Here is a 23,419-nt window from a genome sequence, read left to right as displayed (position 1 = left end):
GGTTGAGTCAGATTGGCTTCCTTACAATGAGATTAAAAAAATTTTTTTTGATTATACAGATATTAAATTTTTTTTTATTTTATTTATTTATTTGACAGAGAGACACAGCGAGAGAGGGAACACAAGCAGGGGGAGTGGGAGAGGGAGAAGCAGGCTTCCCACTGAGCAGGGAGCCCAATGTGGGGCTTGATCCCAGGACCCTGGGATCATGACCTGAGCTGAAGGCAGATGCTTAACGACTGAGACACCCAGGTGCCCCTGCTTTAAATTTTTTATTTATTTTTATTTTTTTAAGATTTTATTTATTTATTTGACAGAGAGAGAGAGAGGGAGAGCAGCGCACAAGCAGGGGGAGCGACAGGCAGAGGGAGAGGGAGAAGCAGACTCACCGCTGAGCAGGGAGCCCAATGCAGGGCTCCATCCCAGGACCCTGGGATCATAACCCAGCCCAAAGGCAGACGCTTAACTGACTGAGCCACCTAGGCGCCCCACTGCTTTACATTTTTTTAAATAAATTAAAAATAAGGCTAACGTCCCCTTTGACTACTGTCCCTAACCCCAGTTTTTTGTTTTTTTTGTTTTGTTTTGTTTGCATAATTGAGGGAAACTTTGTGACTTACTTAAAGTGGAAATTATACCAAGGAGCCAAGTCAGGCTACTTGGGGCAGTTATGTACTTACTATCTCAATATTCTCATCCACTGACTCCACAGTTATCAGTGCAGTCAGGATGAGCAAGGGCCAGACATTGTTCTTGCCAAGGTCACCAGTATTCTAATTGCCACATCCAGCTGGTTCTTTTTTTTTTTTTTTTTTAAGATTTTATTTATTTATTTGAGAGAGAGAGAATGAGAGACAGAGAGCATGAGAGGGAGGAGGGTCAGAGGGAGAAGCAGACTCCCCGCTGAGCAGGGAGCCCGATGCAGGGCTCGATCCAGGGACTCCAGGATCATGACCTGAGCTGAAGGCAGTTGCTTAACCAACTGAGACACCCAGGTGCCCCCAGCTGGTTCTTTTTGGTCTTTATCTAATTCAGTTTTTCTGTGGCTATCAAGTTAGCTATGTCCTGATTAACCTTGAATTACTCAACGAGTGCTTTCTTTCTCTAGGGACTAGGTAATCTTCACTTTCTTATGCCCTGTTAACAGGAGTTTATATCTATTTCTCATCTTCCTTTTTTTCTTACCTTCATACTTGATTTCAGCTTTTTACTAATACTGTCTTCTGTCACTGGATCTTAAAGAGTATTTTGCCTCTGCAAGTTAGTAATTTTAACTGATCAGCAATATATGACTTCCCTCTACAAAGCACTATACTCATGGTTCTAATGAACTGTTTTTCCTCCTTCTGGTTTGCTTTGTTCAAGGACTAATGTTCCGACGTTTTCACAATCAGATCTAGAAAAGCAGAAGGAAAGTTATCTCAAGGAAGTCATTGCTCATATAGAACACCCGAAGGACACTAACCAAGGTAACATGGTAGCCAAAGAATGGCATGTAAAAGATGTGATGGGATTTTTTTTTTTCCAGGGTAATACAGATTAAACTGGGAGATTATTTTGAGTTTTCTTAAATTGATGAGAGAGATAACTTTCTTACCCAAAGATTTTTACTTGAAGGGATTGTCTAACCAAATAAGATCTTAAGTGGTTTGGCTAACCAGTATTAGAGGGTGATCCAAGGAGACTCATACCAGTACATGAAGAGTGCCTCCGCTATGGTTGAGGGCTGAAACCAGACCTGTAGTTTTTTAGATAGGGAATTTTTTGTTTGAAAAATAGAAGTGGATGACCAGGGGCTGCTTAGTAATTGTTAGTTTTTTATTTAGAATTATTTCTTTTCCTTGTTTCCTTTAGGATTTAAATGTAAAAAGCAAGTATTTCAAATACCATTCTGCATCTTGACATTTGAATAAAAGCTCTTAAAAGGTTTTGACTACCTTCCAGATTCTTCAAGCTGAGTTCTCCCTGGTTCACTAAAAGCTCTTACAAACCAAAATGACAGGATTCTTTCTCCAGGCCTCAAGAGATTATTGTCTATGTTATTATTCATCCTGGACTAGTAGCTGATCGGAAAGCTCCTAAAGGGAGGGGAACTTGTGGGCTATAATGAAGGTGCCGAGATTAGAGAGGTACTGATAAAAGGATTCTTTCTCATGAAGATTGCTCCATATTCCATCATCTTCAGCTTCTTTGTTCATTTAGCAAACCTTTCTCAACTACTTTCAGTGGTGGTAGGTTTGAAGATTAGGGATTGGAAATGTAAAGAGGATCAAAGTAGGGTCCTGGCTCTCTAGGAATTGATAGATCAGAGAAGGAAAAGATAATTATACCACATTATTGATTGGAATACCTCTAATCAGTAGAGATATAATTCTAATAGAATTGTGTATAAAGTGCACTAGGAGCAAGGAAGAAGCACTTTTGTTTGCGTTTGGGGACAGTGGAAGATGGGGAAAGAGGATGCTCTAGGTAGGCTCCATGGGGAAGATAATTCTGTTACTCGAAGATCTGTCATAAATCACTAGGAAGAGTTTTAGGGGAACTTTTCGCCGAAGATTCAGAGGAGACTCCCCTTTATTTATGAATCTTTAATTATTTAGTAGTTTTAGAACTACATTGGCCAGAAGAATTTTTTATTCCAGGTCCTTTTATTTTTTAGTCACAGCTTTCATTAAGCATTCAAATGCTACTTGTAATGATTGCTCAGCTCTCTGCTTGTGAGCTCTCTTTGTTTGAACTGTTTTAAAGGTCTGGCTGGTGGAACTAGAGACATTCCTCTCCCACTGGCCTGGACCCCCTTCACCCGGGTCATTGATTGGAGGGGCAGATTAAAAGAAGTTTGTATATATTTAACCTCTGTGGAAGAGACTTGAACATTGCTTTTCCCTCTGTGAAGTGACCTTCTTTTATGTCCTAGGCAATTCAGACTGATGATATCCAATTATATTTTCCTTTCTCATTTGGGGCATTTAGAAAAGAAAATTTCCTAAGAAAAGCAGTGAGCAGCTGCTCATGTTTGTAGCATCTTTTCCAGTCTCTCTCCCATTCAGCAGTCTCTCTCCTACTTTACCATAGTAATCTGTATCCCATGAGGAACAACTAGAATAATGCATATAGAGGAAAGACAGCATACTTTAGTGGTTGGGAAAGTAAAGTCTAGTCTAAAGTTAACTTCTGGGTTCATACCCTAGCTCCACTGCTTACTGGCTTTTTGACCTTGAGCCAATAAAAACTCAGTTTTCTCATTTGCAAAATGGGTGTAATAATGAGGCTTAGCATATGTGAAAATTTAAGTACAACTGTAATGCATAGAACAGTACCCAGCCATAGCTGCCGACATTTATTGAACACTTGGTATTATTCACAAGAAAGGGTGTCCTTTCACACTGGTTTTTATAGGTAAAATAGTATGATGTCAGGTGTTTGTTTTCAGATCTTGAAAAAAAAAGCCAAAACCCTGGAAAATTAGAGGAAACAACTTTAACAAAATGTTGATGAATGAAGCTGAACGATAGTTATGTGTGGGTTCGGTATGTTATTTTCTACTTTGTGTCTATTTGAAAAAATATCCATAGTAAAAAGTTACTTATTTTTTTTAAAGTGCATCTTTTAGGGGATTCCTTTTTGACATCTAAGAACTGTGAACATCACCAATTATTCTAAAAATTTCACAGGCCTCTGGTGTCCACAGGCTTCTGCTTTCTAGGAACCCAGTGTGCTACCATGTTCTTGTGTTCCTTCCCACTGCCTGCTATTCGTGCATCCAGAGTTTAAAGATTATATACTAAATTGCAGAGGAGAGTGGGGGGGTCATATTTCATTGCTCCTCTATTTATATATGAAGTAAAGAGCAACCAGAAGCAAACAGAGGAAGCATATAGTGCCTCCTGTCCTTTTTGATATGTGTAGTGCTCAGTCACCTTGGAAAAGTATAACTGTTCAAGTTCTTTATTAGATACAGAGAAATTAAAATGAGTGGATTTAAATGTAGTTCCTGCCAATTCAGTTTGAATCCTCTCCATTGGGTTAATCATCTTTCACTTTATCAATAATGTGTATGTTTTTGGTACAGAATATGATAATGTAAATCATCCTTCAACTAAATAATCTCTTTTTAGTTTAATGCCACATGAGTCTCTAATAACATTTAGAAAGAAATACCAGCAACTTCTTCCTGACATTGCAGCTCATGGAAAACTTTATATGGAATTATAAGTTCTAGAGTAGAAAAGGATCATTAAGATTTTCTTAATGTATCAGTATATATCTCTTTGCCAAGTGACCATTCAGCCTTTGCTTAGAATTCTAATAATACAAAACTCATTAAATCATGAAGCAGGCCATTCATTGCTTAAAAAATTCTAATTCTTAGAAAAGTTATTCTTTACATTGAGCCAAACTCTGCTTCCCTGTAGTTTCCAGTGATAGTTTCTAGTTCTGCCCTCTGGGATCACAAAAAATAGCTATTACCGTCCAAATACTTAATGTATTCTAAGGACCTTTTCATGTTAAATATCTCAAGATTTTTAATGATTACAAAGTATTATATAATTTATTATTCCGTCTTGGATAATTAGGTTGTGCCCATTTTCATTAGTAATGCTGCAGTGAACATTCTGGTCAATAAATATTTATGTACAACTCTTATTTCTATAGGATGAATACCTAGAAGTGGAATTGCTGGGTAAAGTATATAAATATTTTAAAAACCTCTGTTACATGTTACCAGATTGTCCTGCCCCCAAAAATTGTATTAATTTTTTTGTCACCAGTTTGATAGGTAAATTTTAACATATTTTGTTTTAATAATTAGTGAGGTTAAACATTTTTTATTTATTTATTTTTGAAATATATATTTAATTATAATTTTTAAAAATCATTTAATATCTAGTTTATATTCCAGTTTCCCCAGTTGTCCCAAAAATGTCTTCTTGTAAATTGTTCAAACAGGATCTAATCAAGGTTCACGTGTTTAATTATTGTCTTCTTAGTCTCTCTTAATCTAGGTCACTTGTTTTGTAGATTGTCTCACATTCTGAATTGTGTCTGATTGTTTCCTTGTGGTGTCGTTTAACTTGTTCCTCTATCCCCCTGTATTTCCCGTAAACTGGAAGTTGGATCTAGAGGAGGGATTAGATTTAGAGTAAGCATTTTTGGCTGGTATAATTTATAGGTACTGTTGTCTATTTATCCTGTATCAGATTAGGGGGCATCACCTAATGACAGGGTGTTCTAATAGTGATGCTAAGTTTGATTACTTTGTTAAAGTGTTAACTGCCATGGGGCGCCTGGGTGGCTCAGTCAGTTAAGCATCTATCTTTGGGTCAAGTCATGACCCTAGGGTCCTGGGATCCAGCCCTGCGTCGAGCTCCCTGCTCAACTTGGAGCCTGCTTCTTCCTCTCCCTCTGCCTGCCGCTCCCCCTGCTTGTGCTCTCTCCCTCGCTCTCTCTCTGTCAAATAACTAAAGTCTTAAAAAAAAAAAAAAAATGAAGTGTTAACTGCCACATCTTTCCATTATAAGGCACATTTTCCCCTTTGTAATTAGTAAGTCATCTGTGGGGTATTGCTTCAGTATCATTTGAATATCTTGTTCCACAGCAGTTCTTAATTATTTGAATATTCATTGATGATCCTTACCTAAATCGGCTACTATACAGAGAGTTGTATAGAAAGTGTTCATTTTCTAAATATATAATTTCTTTTACAATGATTACCTACCATTCTTCTATGAAGATTTTTTTTAGTATCACTATTACCTCATAGATTTTTTTGTTTGTTTGTTTTTTTTGTTTTGTTTTTTTTGAGAGACAGAGAGCATGAGAGGGAGGAGGGTCAGAGGGAGAAGCAGACTCCCTGCCGAGCAGGGAGCCCGATGCGGGACTCGATCCAGGGACTCCAGGATCATGACCTGAGCCGAAGGCAGTTGCTTAACCAACTGAGCCACCCAGGCGCCCCTTACCTCATAGATTTTTAAAAATTAATGTGTTATAGTTGATAATAGTCATTACTTTTTTTTGATGCTCTGTTTGTCTCAAATTTGACCAATGGGAACTCCTTCCTTCAAGTGGGCTCCTGTGTCTACTGACATGACTCTATTAATCTTTTTTTTAAAATTGTGGTAAGCAAAATAACATAAAATTCACCAATTAAACCATTTTTAAGTGTGCAGTTCAGTAGTGTTAAATTTATTCACATTAACTTTTTTTATCTTGCAAGTCTCAAACTCTATACATACCATTAAAAAACGACTAGCCTTTTTCCCTTCCCTGTAGTCCCTGGTAAACACCATGCTACTTTCTGTTTCTGTGAATTTGCCTAAATAGATACCTCATATAAGTGGAATCAAACAGTACTTTTTATGACTGGCTTATTTCATTTAGCATAATGTCCTCAAGGTTCATCTGTGTTGTAGCATGTGCCAAATTTCCTTCCTTTTTATGGCTGAATAATATCCCATTATATGTATATACCACAGTTTATCCATTTATCCTTCAGTGGACATTTGAGTTGCTTCTACCTCTTGGCTGTTGTGAATGATAATGCTTTGAACATGGGTGCGCATCTGCTAGAGATACCTATCTCCTCAAGACCCTGCTTTCAGTTCTTTTGGATATGTACCCAGAAGCATTGTTAGATCATATGTAGTTCTACTTTGAATTTTTTGAGGAAACTCCCTCCTGTTTGACACAGTGGTTGTACTATTTTACAATCCCACTGACAGTGTATAAGGGTTCCAGTTTCTCTACATCCCCACCAACGCTTGTTATTTTCTGTTTTCTGGTGGTAGTTGCCCTAAATGGTGGTTATATCCATATCCATCGGTATTATAGCTATGCAAATATTGCTCACTGCGAAGTCAGATAGTATACTATGGTTTCATTTTCTCGAATCTGTTTTTCTGAAGTAGTTAATTACCACACTTGTTTTTTTAAACTATAAATTAATTTATCCTTAATTTTTTTTTACAAATGTAACTTACATCCTTATCTATGTTGTCTGTGTGTCTGTGTCGTGCCCCCTCCCCCCCAAATGCCCAGACATACCCAGTAATCTATCAATTCCTTTAAAATTTTTTTCTGGAGACCTTTCTAGAGCCTTGTGTTCTGCTCCAATCTATACTGCTTGTTCTGTAGCCTTGCTGCAGAGCTATCATCCTGGTGTTTCCCTTTGCTGCCTTCCTGGATTGAATCCTGTTCTGGATCCCCATTTCTTCCTTTTGATCTATTTTAGTGGAGCACATTCTTTGAGAATTTCTAAGAAAATGATGGATAAATTTGGGTGGCCCTTCCATATCTGAAAACATCCTTATCCTCATACTTGATTGGTAGTTTGGTATAGAATTCTAAATTAAAAGTCATTTTTCCTCAGAATTTTGAAGGCATACATCTAATGTTCTTGTGAAGAAGTCTGTTATTAATTTAATTTTTATTCCTTTTAATGTAACCTGCTTTTTTCTCTCTGGAAGTTCTTAGCCTTCTCTTTATCCATTATTTTATGCAAATTAGTCCACTTGCTGGGACATTTTCTTATTGGCTTCTTTACTTTCATATTCACATTTATGATTTCTAAGAGTTTTTTTTTTTCCTGTTCTGTTCCCTTTGCATATTATGTTGTTCTTATTTTATGAACTAATTGCTTATCTCAAGATTTTTTTTTTTTTTTTTTGTTTAAAGATTTTATTTATTTATTTGAGAGGGAAAGAGAGAGGGAGAGAGAGAGAGTGTGCAAGAGCAGGAGGAGGGAGAAGCAGGCTTCCCGCCGAGCAAGGAGCCCGATGTGGGACTCAATCCCAGGACCCTGGGATCATGACCTGAGCCGAAGGCAGTCGCTTAACCGACTGAGCCACCCAGGTGCCCCGATTTTCTTCTTTTTTGAGTAATAATTCAAATACAGTAAACACAAATTTAACGTATACAACTTGTTGAGTTTTGACATTTCTTTACACCCATGAAACTCACTGCAATTAAGATAAATATACCACACCACAAAGTTTCTTTGTGCCTCTTTGTAATTCCTCCTTCCTGCCTTTCCTTGCCCCCTTCAATTCCCAGGCAACCACTGATCTGCTGTCACTATAGTTTGTAATTTCTAGAATTTTATGTAAATGGAATCATACAGTATATATACTAGCTTTTCTCAAAGCAAAATTATTTTGAAATTCATCATTTTGTTGATAGTTTATTCCTTTTCATTGCTGAGCAGTATTCCATTATAGAAATATACCACAATTTGTTTATCCATTCACCTGTTGATGGACATTTGGGTTGTTTCCAAATTTTGGCTATTACCAATAAAGCTGTTATGACTATTCATGTACAAATCTTTGTATGGATATGCTTTCATTTTTCTTGAGTAAAAATCTAGGGGTAAAATGACTGGGCCATATGGTAGGTGTATGTTTAATTTTTTAAGAAACTACCAAACCTGGGGCACCTAGGTGGCTAAGTTGGTTAAGCATCCGACTCTTGATTTCGGCTCAGGTCACGATCTCAGGGTCGTGAGATTGAGTCCCGAGTTGGGCTCTGTGCTCATCTGGGAGTGCTTGAGATTTTCTCCCTCTGCCCCTCCCCCAACTCATGCTTGCTCTCTCTCTGGCTGTCTTTCTGTCTCTCAGATAAATAAATCTTTAAAAAAAACCCAAACCACCAAACTTTTCCAAAGTGGTTATACTATTTTATATTCTCACTAGCAGTGTATGAATTCCAGATGATCCCATCCTTACAAAGGATTGTTTGTTGCCAGTATATAGAAATTCAGGTGATTTTTGTACATTGATCTTATATTCTGCAGCCTTGCTAATAAATTCACTTGTTAGTTTTGGTACCTTTTTTGTAGATCGCATCAGTTTCTGTATCTATGATCATCAGCAAATAAACACATTTTTACTTGTTCCTTTCCGATTTGGATGCCTTTTATTTAATTTTTTTGCCATATTGCACTGGCTAGAACTCCAGTACAATGTTTAATACAAGTAATACAGGTAACTTGTTGCTGATCTTAGGAGGAAAACATTTAGTCTTTCACTATTATGTTAACTATAATGTTAGCTGTATCTCCTAGATACCCATTATCAACTTTACACTCTTGAGAGTGTTATTAGAAGTGGATACTGGATTTTGTCAAATAGTTTATCTGCATCTGTTGAGATGATCATAGTGTTGTGTTTTTTAAAGTCCATTAATTAGACAATTATACTATTTGATTTTCCAGTGTTAAGCCAGTCTTGCATTTCTGGTCTTAATTCATTCTGCACTTGGTTCTTAAAGTATTATCCTTGTAAAGTAATAGCATTGGGTTGATTCGCTAAAATTTTATTATGCATTTTTGCATCTGCCTTAATAAGGGATATTGGTCTATACTTGTAATTTCTTGATCTGGTCTTGGTGTCAGAGTAATGTTGGCCTCACAGAATGAATTGGGAAGTATTTCTACCTCTTCAAATTTTCTGGAAGAGTTTGTATAGAAGAATTGGTACTTCTTTTTGGGTAACCTTTGTAGTCTTTCAAGGAATTTGACCATTTCATCTAAGTTGTTAAATTTATTAACATGAAATTAATAACATTCCCTTATTAGCCTTTTCCTTATTTATTTATGTTTGTTTATTTATTTTAAAGATTTTTATTTATTTATTTAGAGAGAACCAGGATGCAGTTAGGGAGAGGGGGAAAGGGAGAGAGAGAATCCCAGGTAGACTTTGCTCTGAGCACAGAGCCCAATGGAGGGTGGGGGAGCTCGATCTCACAACCCCAGGATCATAACCTGAGCAGAAATCAAGAGTCAGATGATTAACCGAGTGAGCCACCCAGGCCCCTGCCTTTTATATAGTATTCTCTAGTGATGGTTATCTTTCCCATTCTTGGTATCAGTAATTTGTGTTTTCTCTCTTCTAATCAGTCTAGCGAAAAGTTTATGAACACTATGATGTAGTACTTTCTTTAAAAAAAAAAAACAGCTTTTGTTTTACTGATTTTTCTCTATTTTTCTATTTTCTATTCATTAATTTCCATTCTGATATTTATTATGTCCTTTTTTCTGCTTACTTTGTGTTTCATTTGCTCTTTTTCTAGTTTCTTTATATGGTTGCTAAGACCGTTTTGAGACCTTTCTTTTCTAATTTAGTAAGGGATGTTACGAACTAGAGAGATATATTCATGCAGTCTCTGTTTATGCCTTGCCCTTTTTTTAAAATCAACTTTACTGAGGTATACTTTACATGCAATAAAATGTACCCATTTTAAGGGTACATTTTGCTGAGCTTTGACAAATTTATGCACCTGTGAAATCATCACAACAATCAAGATTGATAGAACATTCCTACTATCCCCCAAATTTCCCTTGTGCTCCATCTCAGTCATTCTGTCCCTGCCCAGCTCCTGCACTGGGAAAGCACTGATTTCTTTTTGGTCACTCTAATTAGATTTGTCTTTTCTAGAGTTTCATATAAATTGAGTCATGAAATATGTGTCCTTTTGTGTTTGGCTTATTTTACTTGGAGTAATTTTTACATATTTACCTTTGTTGTTGTGTGTATATAGTAGTTCTGTAGTTTACTGCTGAATTTTTCCTTGTATTAATATACTGTAGTTTAGTCACTTGTTGAAAGACATCTGTGCTTCTAGTCTTTGGCTGTTATGAATAAAGCATCTATGAACATTCATATATGGGTTTTTGTATAGATGTGTATTTTCATTTCTCCAAGGTAAATAATTAGAGTGGAATTGCTGAGTCATAGAGTGTTTGTATAACTTTTCCAAAGTGATCATACTATTTATTGTGAGTTTTGTATTGCAAAGGCTTAGGTTCTTTTTTATATATGCATATGTAGTTATTCTAGCACCATTTGTTGAAAAGATGATCCTTTCCATGGATTTCTGAATTCTCTATTCTGTTCCACTGATATACATGTCTGTTCTTACGCCAATATTATACTGTCTTGATTACTATAACTTACAGCAAGTCTTGAAATTATTTGGATTTCTATAACTTTTAAAAAAAATTAACTTCAGCTTGTCAGTTTGTTCAAAAACACCTGTTGGGTATTTCATTGGGATTGTGTTGAATCTATAATAGATCAATTTGGGGAGAACTGACATCATAACAATACTTGAGCCTTCTAATCTGTGAACAGGATATATTTCTCCATTTATTTATGGCCTTGTTAATTTCTGTCAGTAACATCTTGTAGTTTTTATTGTACAGATCTTGCACGTATTTGGTTAAATTCATCAGTATCTCAGTGCTTTTTTATAATTTAATAAATGGTCACCACCATAAGTATAGTCACCATACAATATTATTAAAATATTACAATATTCTGTATGCTGTATTTTTCATCTCCATGACTTGCTTATTTTATAACTGGAAGTTTGTACCTCTTAATTTCCTTTATCTATTTCACCCATTCCCCCACCCACCTTCCTGTTGGCAACCACAAGTTTGTCCTCTCTGTTTAAGAGTGTGTTTGAGTCTTTCTTGTTTTTTTGTTCATTTGTTTTGTTTTTTCGGTTCCACATATAAGTGAACTCATATTTGTCCTCTGTCTGACTTATTTCTCTAACGTTATACCACCTAGGCCCATCCATATTGTTGCAAATGATAAGATCTCATTCTTTTTTATGGCCGACTAATATTCTTGTGTGTGTGTGTGTGTGTGTGTATTTATTCATTCATCTATTATAGACAGTTAGGTTGCTTCCATATCTTGGCTATTGTAAATAATGTTGCAATAAGCATAGGGGTGCATATATATTTTCAACTTAATGTTTTTGCTTTCTTTGGGTAAATACCCAGGAGTGGAATTACTGGATCATATGGTATGTCTATTTTTAATTTTTTGAGGAACCTCCAATACTGTTTTCCATAGTGGTTGCACCGGTTTACATTCCCAGCAATAGTCCACAAAGGTTCCCTTTTCTCCACATCCTCACCAACAGTTGTTATTTTTTGTTGTTTTGATACTAGCCATTCTGACTGGTGTGAGGTGATATCCCATTGTGGTTTTGATACTTTTGGTAACTTTTTGATAAATCCCATAGGGTTTTCTGTGTTAACATGGTATCTCCAAATACGGACAGTTTATTTCTTCCTTTCCAATCTATAGGCCTTTGTTTCTTTTTTTTGCCTTGCTGCACTGGCTAGGACCTCTAGTACATTAAGTATATTAGCTGTAGATTTATCATTGATACCCTTTATCAGGTTTGAAGAAGTTCCCCTTCTTTTGGTAGTTTGGTGAGAGTTTTTATCATGAATGAGTGGTGAATTTTGTCAGTTGAATTTTCTGCATTTATTTAGAAGGTCATATGGTATTTTGACTTATTCTGTAATGTGGTGTATTACATTTATTGATTTTTGACTCTTAGGCTAACTTGCATTCCTAGGATAAACTCACTGGCCTTACTGAATTATCCTTAATTAAGTTTGCTAATATTTTTAAGAGTTTTTACATCTTGTTTATAAGGAGTTTTGGTTTTTCGTTTTTCTTGTGTTGTCCTCTAAGTATCATAGTAGTACTGGCTTCATAAAATAAGTAGGGAAGTGTTTCAGTTTATGTAGGATTGGTATTTATTCCTTTAAATGTTTGATAGAATTTATCAGTGAAGCCATCTAACCCTGGAGGTTTTTTTCAGAATTTCTTTATCTTTGCATCCATATCGATAATTTGTGTCTTATAGGAATTTGCCCATTTTTATCTAAGTTTATTATTTTATTGGCATAAAATTATTCATGATGTTCCTTTATTATTTCTTTAATTACTGTAGGATCTGTAGTGATGGTTACCGTTTCATTTCTAATATTGGTAATTTGTCTTTTTTTCGTGGACAATCTAGTTAAAGTTTTATCAGTTTTACTGATTTTTTTGCCCCCAAAGCAAATTTTTAGTTTCATATTTCTGTATTGTTTTTGACTATTACATTTTTATTTTTTTCTCCACTTTGTTGTTGCTTTTCTTCTACTTACTTTGGGTTTAATTTGCTCTTCTAGCTTTTTTTTTTTTTTTTTTTTAAGATTTTATTTATTTGACAGAGAGAGACATAGTGAGAGAGGGAACACAAGCAGGGGGAGTGGGAGAGGGAGAAGCAGGCCTCCCGCCGAGCAGGGAGCCCAATGTGGAACTCCATCCTAGGACCCTGGGACCCCGACCCGAGGCGAAGGCAGACGCCTAATGACTGAGCCACCCAGGCGCCCCGTCTTCTAGCTTTTTAATGTGGAAGGTTAGATTACTGATCTGAGATCTTTCTATTTTCTGTAAGCATTTTTTTTTTAAGATTTTATTTTGAGAGAGAGAGCATGAATGGGGAAGGGCAGAGAAGAAGCAGACTCCCTGCTGAGTGGGGATCCTCCCCCCCCATGCAGGGCTCAGTCCCAGGACTCTGGGATCATGACCTGAACCAAAGGCAGACACTTAAATGACTGAGCCACCCAGGCGCCCCTTCTGTAAGCATTTAAAGCCACAGGTTTTCCTTTAAGTGCTGCTTAGGTGCATCCCACAGATTTTGATATATTTTTATTTGCATTTGGCTCAAAGCAATTTCTGTTTCCCTTGTGATTACTTCTTTGACTTATGGGTTATTTAGAAGTGTGTTACTTAGAGGCGCCCACTGGGATCGAGCCCCACCCCACGTCCAGGTTCCCTGCTCAGCGGGAGGTCTGCTTCTCCCTCTCCCACTCCCCCTGCTTGTGTTTCCTCTCTTGCTGTGTCTCTCTCTGTCAAATAAATAAAATCTTAAAAAAAAAAAAGAAATGTGTTACTTAATTTCCAAATATTTGAGAGTTTTCATCTATCTTCCTATTATTTTTAGCTTAATTCTGTTGTGGTCAGAGAATATTTTCGGTATGAGTTCAATTCTTTTAAATATACTGAGACTTATTTTTATAGACCAGCATATGGTCTGTTTGGTGAATGTTCTATGTGCACTTGAAAGTGTATATTCTGATGTTGGTGGAGTGTTCTATACATTTCAGTGAGGTTTTGTAGGATGCTGGTGGTGTTCAATTCTATATCCTTACAGATTTTCTAACTAAAAGAGGAGTGTTCATATCTCCACTCTAATTGTGGATTTTCCTGTTTCTCCTTTCACTTCTGTCCGTTTTTGCCTCTTGTATTTTGAAACTCTGGTATTGGAGGCATACACTTTTAGGAATATTATATCCTCTTGATAAATTGACCCCTTTTATCATTATGAACATTTTTTTAATCTTAGTAACATTCAGTATTAACATTCTTAGTAATACTCTGTTTAGAAGTCTACTTTGTTTCATATTTATGTAGCCATTAAGCCTCCTTTTTTTTTTTTTTTTAAAGATTTTATTTATTTATTTGACAGAGAAAGACACAGCGAGAGAGGGAACACAAACGGGGAGTGGGAGAGGGAGAAGCAGACTCCCTGTCGAGCAGGGAGCCCGATGCGGGACTCGATCCCGGGACTCCAGGATCATGACCTGAGCCGAAGGCAGTCGTTAAGCCTCCTTTTCACTACTGTGTGCATGATACCTTTTTTTTTAATCTGTTCATATCTTTGTGTTCTAAAGTGGATGTTTTGGGGCACCTGGGTGGCTCAGTTGGATAAATGTGCGACCTGTGATTTCAGCTGAGATCATGATCTCAGGATTGTGAGATGGAGCCTCTCATCCCGTGCAGGTGCTGCGTTTGGAGTCTGCTTGAGATTTTCTCTCCCCCTCTTTCTCTCCCTTTGCCCCTCCCCGCTCCTTCTCTAAAAAAAAAAAATTAAAATAAAGTGGATGTCTTGTAGGCACTATATAGTGAGTCTAGCTTTTCTTTTTTCCAGCCTTACAATCTCAGTCTTTTAATTTGAGCGTTAGTCCAGTCAGTATGGCTGGTTTTAAATCTACCATCTTATTACTTGTTTTCTATTTGTTTATGTTCTTTGTGTCTTCTTTCATCTTTTCCTGGCCTTTTTTTTTTTTTTTAAGTATTTTTAGTATTCCATTTTATCTCCATGCTTGATTTATTACCTATACCTTTGTTTTATTTTTAGTGGTTGTTCTAGGGTAGTAGTTCTCAAAGTTTTTGGTCTCAGGACCCATTTACACTCTTAGAAATTCAGGACCCCAAAGTTTTGTTTGTATGGGTTACATCTCTCTATACTCAATCATATTAAAAGTTAGAACTGAAAAATTATTTAAATATTAATATATTTAAAAAATAAACTTTTGCACATTAACATAAATAATATGTTTTTATTAAAAATAACTTAAAAAAAAAAAGTTATCTCTACACACAACATGGGGCTTGAACTCACAACCCAGAGATCAAGAGTGGCAGGCTCCACTGACTGATCCAGCCAGGCGCCATTAAAAATAACTTTTTTTTTTAGAGGAGGGGAGGGGCAGAGGGAGTGGGAGAGAGAATCCTAAGCAGGCTTCACGCCCAGTACAGAGCCTGACACAGGGCTCCATCTCACAAACCTGAGATCATGACCTGAGCCGAGATCAAGAGTCCAATGCTTAACTGACTGAACCACCCAGCCGCCTCTAAAAATAACTTTTTTAAAACAAAACCAAAAATTTAGGGAGAATAATGGCATTGATTTACATTTTTGCAAATCTCTTTTAATTCCTGGCTTAACAGAAGCCTGCCAGATCCTCATATGTGGTTCTGTACTCTGTCGTCATATAGCCTCTTGAGAATTCCATGGTACACTTGAGAGAATGCAAGTGGAAAGGACAAATAACATCTTAGTATTGTGTTGAAAATAATTTTGACCTTGTAAAGCCTCAGAAGGGTGTGGAGGGACTCCCAGGGACTCTTGAACACACCTTGAGAACTGTGATTCTATTGTTTACAATATGGATCTTTAACCTACCAGTCCGCCTTCAAATAATACACCACTTAACATATAATATAAGGCCCTAATAACAGTACACTTCAAAATCTCCATTCTGGTTTTTTTTTAAGTTTATTTGTTTATTTAAGTAATCTCTACACTCAATGTGGGACTCGAACTCATGACCCCAAGATCAAGAGTCGAGTGCTCTTCTGACTGAACCAGCCAGGTGCCCCTCCATTCTGTTTTTTATGCTATTATTTTTATACATTTTACATATACATACATGTTTAACCCTTCAACCCATTCAACAGTTATCTTTTAAAGACTTTTTAAAATGAGATAAAGTCTTATATTTACTCACATATTTACCATTTTCAGTGCCTTTGATTCTTCTCCATCTGTTATTTTCCTTTTTCCTGATGAATTTTTAGTTTCTTATAGTGCAGGTCTGCTGGCAATGAAGTCTCTCTGCTTTTGTTTTATTTACAAAGTGTTTGTTTTGCCTTCATTTTAAACTTTTTATTTTGAAAAGTTATAGACTCAGAGACTCATAAGAAGTTTCCAGGTTCACTTCAGTTACTTCCCTTCTCTCAGGAATCACGATTCTGAGCAGTCTGAAAACAGTTGTTTCATATATTTTGCCCAGTTTCTAGTTGCTTACTAGAATGGGAGGTAAGCCCATTCATCATGCTTAGGAGTAGAAGTCTCTGCTTTGATTGTTAATGGAGATCACAAGCAACAATGGTTATGTACATTCTGCGTCTGCATTTGGCATTACTGTTGAGGACATTCATATGTCACTCAATAGCCCCCATCTAATACATCACTTCAAAAATGAGTTATATAATATATATATAATAATGTCTATTTCTTTCTTTTGTTTTTTGCCCTGTCTGCAAGGAAAATCAGTCAAGATTTGCACTAGATCATCGCAGTTTTGTTGACCTAGAGGTGACACATTTGCATTCTTATTTTCCACTTAATCTTTCTTCCTTTTTATTCCTATTTTATTAATGTATTTATAAAAGCAGTAGCCTGCACCCCTATAGCACATGTTTTTCTTTCTTTCCCTTTTCATCCCCTCCCCTGTATTAGGTATTTTTTTGATTGCGAGGAACAGAGACATTGTGATTGCCTTTAAGTAACCGAGTTTAAGGATTTACTGAAGATTAGACACCAACACAGCCGGTTCTTGTAGTGAAAAGAATCAGCCATAGAGCCAAGCCTCATGCCCCTCAGAAATGGGTGCCTTTGTTCCCTGTGCAGGTTCTCCTGCTGAGTTAGTGATTCTCATACTTCTGATCTTTCTCTGACCAGTTCTGCTGCTGCTCTCTGTTAGCTGTCTCCTGTGTGTCTGGTCTCTTCTGGAGCCCTGCCTGTGTGCTCTTCTCTCTCACCCTCATTACTAAAGCTCACAGTCTCATTCTGAAGGAGAGTATCTGATTGATTCACTTACTGTTGGTGCCAGGCCAGCTCTTAGGTCATTAGCCAGCTGAGAGATTCTCTGTTTGTGGGTCATGTGCCGCACTTAATTAAACAGGGTCATGTACAAAGTATGGTGACATATAAAACTTGTCTGAAGGGCCATTGGCATAGCAAGCATTCAGCATCTTCCATTCCTCCTCCTCTTTAACAATTGATTGACCTAACTTATTAAAGACAGTTATTAGACTGGATTGTCCCCAAAACTAGTGAGCTACATATTTATAGATTAAGGTTTAGATGAATTGCTTATCTCATTCCTGCAATGTTAAGGTTTTTTTTTCTCTTTCATTGTTATTTAGGCACAAAACAAAGGACAGTCTTCGCCACCTTTTAGCCACAACTTAAACCCATGGTACTGATTGTTGGTCCAAGAAAGCCCATCTGTTAGAGACTGTGAAGAGAAAATTCAAACATTTCCATTCTTGTTAGCATCTCTAAATTTGGCAGAAGAGATAGGAGCTGTGAGCTGAAATAAGGTTTTTGGATTATTAGCTCCACCTGGGTTTGAATCCTGGCTTTCCCATTTACTAGATGATAGATGAGTATCTTCTAAGCTTCAGTTTAATCATGAGTAAGATGGGGATCATGGTATTTGCCTCATGTGGTGGTTAGGATTAGATGATAGGGTGAATGCAAAGCAGTTAGCAAAGTGCCTGGTGCATAATTAATGCTTAATAAATGTAGCTCCCATTATCTCTAGATCATTAAGTCTTATCAAAAAAGGTTACTCTAGTCCATCAGTAAGTTCTTAGTGCTAAGGAGAACTAACATTTCTTGGTGCATGAGCTGAGACCTCATTATTGAGCCCTTGTTTACTCAGCACTGTGCGAGGTACCAACTGGGTATACAAGAGACATACTGTGATATGATTCTTGCTTTCTAATCCCCACTAAGAAATGTCAGTCCAGAAAAAGTTTTATGGAAATTCAACTCGATGATGGTATTATATTGTTAGAATTCAGGCTCCGTTACTAACTGTGTGACCTTGGGCAGATTGTTTCTCTGTGCCTCTGTTTCTTCATCTATGAAATGGGCAAAATACCTCATAGGATTACTATAACAATGAACAAATGAGTTAATATAGGTAAAGCTCATAGGACAATGTCTGATAACACGGTAAGTGCTATATGTAAGTTGCTCCTGCTAGATTATGACTCCTAGCTGTTTAATACTTGAAGTCTCCTTGGGCTTAATCGACCAGTTTTTTTTCCCCTTTGAGTTTAAAGTGAATAGGTTTCTTTGTAGGGGGCTTATAGTATATCTTTAGCCTCCATCATCAGGATCTAGCTGGTAAGAGATGAGTGAGCTGAAGGACATGGTCTACAGATAATCTTGTTCCATTTTGAGATCGGATACCACAGTATCTGTATCATGCCAGCCCTCCTTTAGTGATGCTTTGGCAGGAAAAACATATCTTGAAAGTCCTACAAAGCTGGTTTTTCCCCTCACTAAAATGTTTTTTTTGCAGGCCTAGAACGATTGGGGTGCTAGTGATGTGAATGTAGGATATGGGAAAGGCAATTTGATTTGAGACCTTTGATTTTAACTTAAGACATCCAGCAGGCAAGGGATTTTCTAATCTAAAGCTACTTCCCTTCTTAAAGGAGAAATTCTTTTCTGATTTATATTTCCTTCTCAAGAAGTGAGATTCATATGTTTTCTTCCCATATTAGTGAGATTGGACTCATTTTTCATTATGTTTATTGATCATTTGTATTACTTTTATGAATTGCCTATTCATGTCCTTTGACCTCTTTTGTTTATGAGGAGATTACTCCTGTAGAGTGAGGACATTAAAACTTTGCCAGACATGTTTCAAATGTATTTTTCTTTTTTTTCTTTCTTTTTTTTTTTTTAAAGATTTTATTTATTTATTTGAGAGAGAGAGAATGAGAGAGAGCACATGAGAGAGGCAAGGGTCAGAGGGAGAAGCAGACTCCCTGCCGAGCAGGGAGCCTGATGTGGGACTCGATCCAGGGACTCCAGGATCATGACCTAAGCCGAAGGCAGTTGCTTAACCAACTGAGCCACCCAGGCGCCCTCAAATGTATTTTTCATTTTGTCAATTGTCTTCTTTTACCGTTGGTTGTACTTTTTTATTTTAACTGCACAGAAGCTTGTAATGAATCTATAAATTTTTCCTGAAGAGTATCATCTCATTATGGTTAGAGAATTTCTGCTGAGTGTTATAAAGCATGTCATAGTTTATGTGTAGACTGATCCACTTAATAAACATTTTTCCTTACAGAGAGGTGAGTGTCACACGATTCGAAGAGTCTTTGCGAACTAACATAGGCCTGTAGCTCTAACACCGTAACAATAGCTGGCACGTACTGCGCAGCGGCTTTGTGGCAGGCACTGTGCTGAGTCTTTTATGTGCTGTGTTCCTAATGTTGGGCTTCATGCTAGATAGTAGTATTGTCTGTATTTCATAGATGAATCAAGTGGGCCTGGAAGAAGTGAAACGATTTGCCCGGGGTCACAGAGCTAGTTAGTGGCTGGATTGGAATTTTAATTTAAGTCTGCCTAACTTCAAAGTATATACTTTCTCTACAAAGCTCAACTTCTTGAGGCTTCCAATAAATTAGATTGGTCCTAAAAGTTAAGTAAATATCTTTTACCAGAACTTGAAAAGATAGTCTGTAGCCTAGTTCAACTGCTTTTGGTTTCTGAGAGCACAGTGGAGAAGATAATGGGAAGTGTGTGAGCTCGCTGAAAGAAAAGTCTCTACTGTCTAGGGCAGTGGTTTTCAAAGTGTGGTTCCCAGGCCAGCAGCATCAACATCACTTGGGCATTTATTAGATATGCAAATTCTCAGGTCCCACTGGAGACCTACAGAATCAGAAACTGTGGGGCTGGGACCCAGTAATCTGCTTTACAATACTTCCCCTGATTATGATACATTTTGAAATTTGAGAATCACTGGTCTAGGCAAATTATTTTGTTCTCTCTAATCATAATTTCTGTTTTTGCAAGCTTCAACCTAAGTCTCAGCCCTTAAGTGCAAAATTAGCATTATCAGATGGTGGCAAAAGTACGGAGTCAGACAGGAGCCAGTTTTGAGATTGAGCATTTAAGGCAAGTCCACCTCCCTGAGCCACAGTATCCCCTTTCCAAAAAGATGTTAATAACAACTATCTCCATATGAGATTTTTTTTTTTTTTTTTTTTTTAGAATTAGGTAAGATAGTATATAAAGTGCGTAGCACCTTGCCAGGCTCCCAGGTATTTGAGAAATTGCCTCCAACAACTTTTCTTGTTAGCAGAAAGCCCCCATCTGCCTTCTATTCTCAACTTCTCGTTTCTTGAATGTATTTTGCTGTCTTAGAACTCTGGGCCTTCATATTAGCTATTTCTCTTGGATACCCGCACCCCCACCCCTCTTTACCTCACTAACTTCTAGACATCCTTTTGATCCCTGCTTCTGGTTTACTTACCCTGGAGAGGGCTTTCTCAAACCCCCACCTTCCAGTCTCTGTGCTTCACAGCAGCCTGTGTTTCTCCTGTCACTGCACTTACCACAAGTTTTGGAATCTCCTGTCTTCTATATAACTTAATTGAGCGCAGGTACAGTGTCTTGTCTACCACCATATTCTAGAGATCACTGAAGTTCCTCACGCATTGTAGGAGCTATTAAGTGTTGAGTGAATGAATGGTGGCTGTCATTATTGCTTCATCATCATTATCATCATCTGAGAGCAAGCTCCCCTCTCTGGCTTACAGTTTTTGTGCTGACTGCTTGTGATACTCATATAATTAGGACCAGTGCCTGTTTTCTCTTTCCCTGAAAGCACATGCTTTGACGTAGGCTGACATGGGCAAGTTCACTGAGCTGCCTCCTAACCACGATCCCTCTGTGTCACAGGTGCCTCGGGGGAACTGTATGCCCTGATGGGTCAAGTTTGTCATAGGCAGAACCCAAAATGGCAGCATCCTTCGGACCTCACCATGAGGTGAGTGGGTGATTAGGAGGAGGAGGAGGAGGAGGAGGAAAATTTGGCTGTAGGCGGAATGTTGTGGGGAGTTGGGGTGTAATTGTTGTTTAATTCCAGAGGTGGGAAAAGAAACAGTAGAATATAATGGAATAAGAACTGAGCTGAAATTCAGGAAATGGGGGGTCCAGTACTAGCTTTGCAGTTTATAACTTAGTTATATAATTTTGATCAAGTCATGCCACTTCTCTGGTCCTCACATCACTAAAACTAATATGTTGGACTAATTCATGTCAAAGGGCCTTTCTATTCTGGATCTTCTGGATTCTTGATGTAGTGTGGTTTTACAGATTTATTCAGTTACTTTGATCCAGTTACTCAGAAATCTTGGAGTCATCTTTGATTCTTGTCACACCCCATATTCAACCCAGTAGCAAATCCCATAAGCTCTACATACAAAATATATCCATAACTTGACCATTTCTCATCATTTTCACTTGGACTGTTGGAAGTCTCCTAAATGGTCTCCCTGCTTCAGCCTTTGCCTGTCTACTATTCTCAACTCAGCAGCCAAAGAGATTCACGTTCTCTTCTTTGCTCAGAATTTTCCAGTGGCTTCCCATCTTCACAATCCGCTATAAGGACCATGGCCTGGGCTGACGTGGTTAGCTCACCGACCTCATCTATTACTCTTCCCCTTGCTCATTCTGCACTAGTCACACTGGCTTGCTATTTTTCGAATATGTCACACATGCTCCCACCTCAGGGCCTTTATACTCAGTGTTGACCCTATAGTTGCCAAAATCATAGCAGATCTCAGAAAGATAGGGCAGCATGATGGTTATTAGATGAATTCTGGAGATAGGTGTGAATTCAAATCCAGGCTTTTCTACTTACTCCACTTTATGACCTTGGACAAGTTATTTAACTTGAGACTCAGTTTCCTTACCTCTACAAGATATTAACGATAGTGCTTTTCTGATAGGATTGTTATTCACATTAAATGAGGTGACGTATTTAAAGAATTCAGCAAGTACTTGCATATAGGGCTAGATAAATGTCATAAAATGTTAGAATTATTTTCAGCTCTGGCTACTGACAGTCACCTGCGGAGATATCTAAAAATACAGATGTCCAGGTCCTGCCTCAAGGGATTCTAAGTCATTAAGTCAGGGGTTGGGGGCAAGAATCTTTACCTTTAAAAAGCTTCCCAGGTGGTTATTAGGAACAGCTGGAGTTGAGAATGAGATCAAATTATCTCAGAGGGTCTTACTCAGAACCCCAGCCTAAAGGACTGGGGGTGATTAAAGGAGAAGCTCAAGAAACTTTACTGTGAGTCCATGCTATTAATTATTCAGTCTCTAAACTTGCAGTGTGATACTCACATGCTGACTTACCTTCTCTGGGAATTTTATTCTAATTTTAACTGCTGTGTCCTGAGCAACCTTGAGCTGTGTCAGACAGTGAGGTCCTGTTGGAGGTACAGGTCTGATGCAGCCAACGAAATATAGATCCTGTTTTAAATGTTTCTTGAGGGAGAAAATATTTTTTTCCTACTGAAACATTATTATACGTTATATGTTAGGTTTTCTTAACATTCATGTATATGACACATATCACCATAATACCTCTTTGGCAACTGGCTTCGGAGTTGGAAGGAAAAAGCGCTTACATTTTGACTTTCACATAAATAAAATAGTATAAATAATTTCTAAAATTGTGAGGATTGAAATGTAAAATTAATATCTGATATCCAAAAGTAAAGATACTTTTTTTTTTTTTTAAGGATTTTTAAAAAAATTTATTTGAGAGAGCATGACAGAGAGCACAAGCAGGGGGGAGGGGTAAAGGGAGAAGCAGACTCCCTGCTCAGCAGGAAGCTCGATGCAGGGCTTGATCCCAGGACCCTGGGATCATGACCTGAACTGAAGGCAGATGCTTAACTGACTGAGCCACCCAGGTGCCCAAAAGTATTCTTTTTTTTAAAGATTTTATTTATTTATTTGACAGAGAGAGAGGCACAGCGAGAGAGGGCACACAAGCAGGGGGAGTGGGAGAAGGAGAAGCAGGCTTCCCGCCGAGCAGGGAGCCCGATGCGGGGCTCGATCCCAGGACCCTGGGACCATGACCTGAGCCGAAGGCAGATGCTTAATGACTGAGCCACCCAGGCGCCCCAAAGTAAAGATATTCTTAAAATGGTTGCCTAGGCCATTT

General features: G+C 37.6%; 1 protein-coding gene across 8 annotated transcripts in view; it reads left to right on the top strand.

Moving 5' to 3' along the window:
- Nucleotides 1–23,419, top strand: part of S100PBP (S100P binding protein) — a 34,632-nt gene that overhangs the window by 8,515 nt on the left and 2,698 nt on the right. For 5 of the 8 annotated variants that reach the window (XM_045898173.3, XM_045898171.3, XM_045898172.2 and 2 more), the window contains 2 exons: nucleotides 1,366–1,469; nucleotides 21,139–21,226. In XM_045898173.3, the coding sequence (XP_045754129.1) occupies nucleotides 1,366–1,469; nucleotides 21,139–21,226 (192 nt within the window). Of the gene's footprint in view, nucleotides 1–1,365; nucleotides 1,470–4,656; nucleotides 11,632–16,689; nucleotides 16,741–21,138; nucleotides 21,227–23,419 lie in introns of those variants that run through there. The other 3 variants (XR_010411026.1, XM_045898174.3, XM_064589532.1) reach the window with 3 other exon arrangements.

This window comes from Mirounga angustirostris, unplaced genomic scaffold (assembly GCF_029215605.1).
Source record: "Mirounga angustirostris isolate CCGP_5_RB_7025 unplaced genomic scaffold, mMirAng1.0.hap1 SCAF_4, whole genome shotgun sequence".
NCBI lineage: Eukaryota > Metazoa > Chordata > Mammalia > Carnivora > Phocidae > Mirounga > Mirounga angustirostris.
This window is presented reverse-complemented; position numbering and strand designations above follow the sequence as displayed.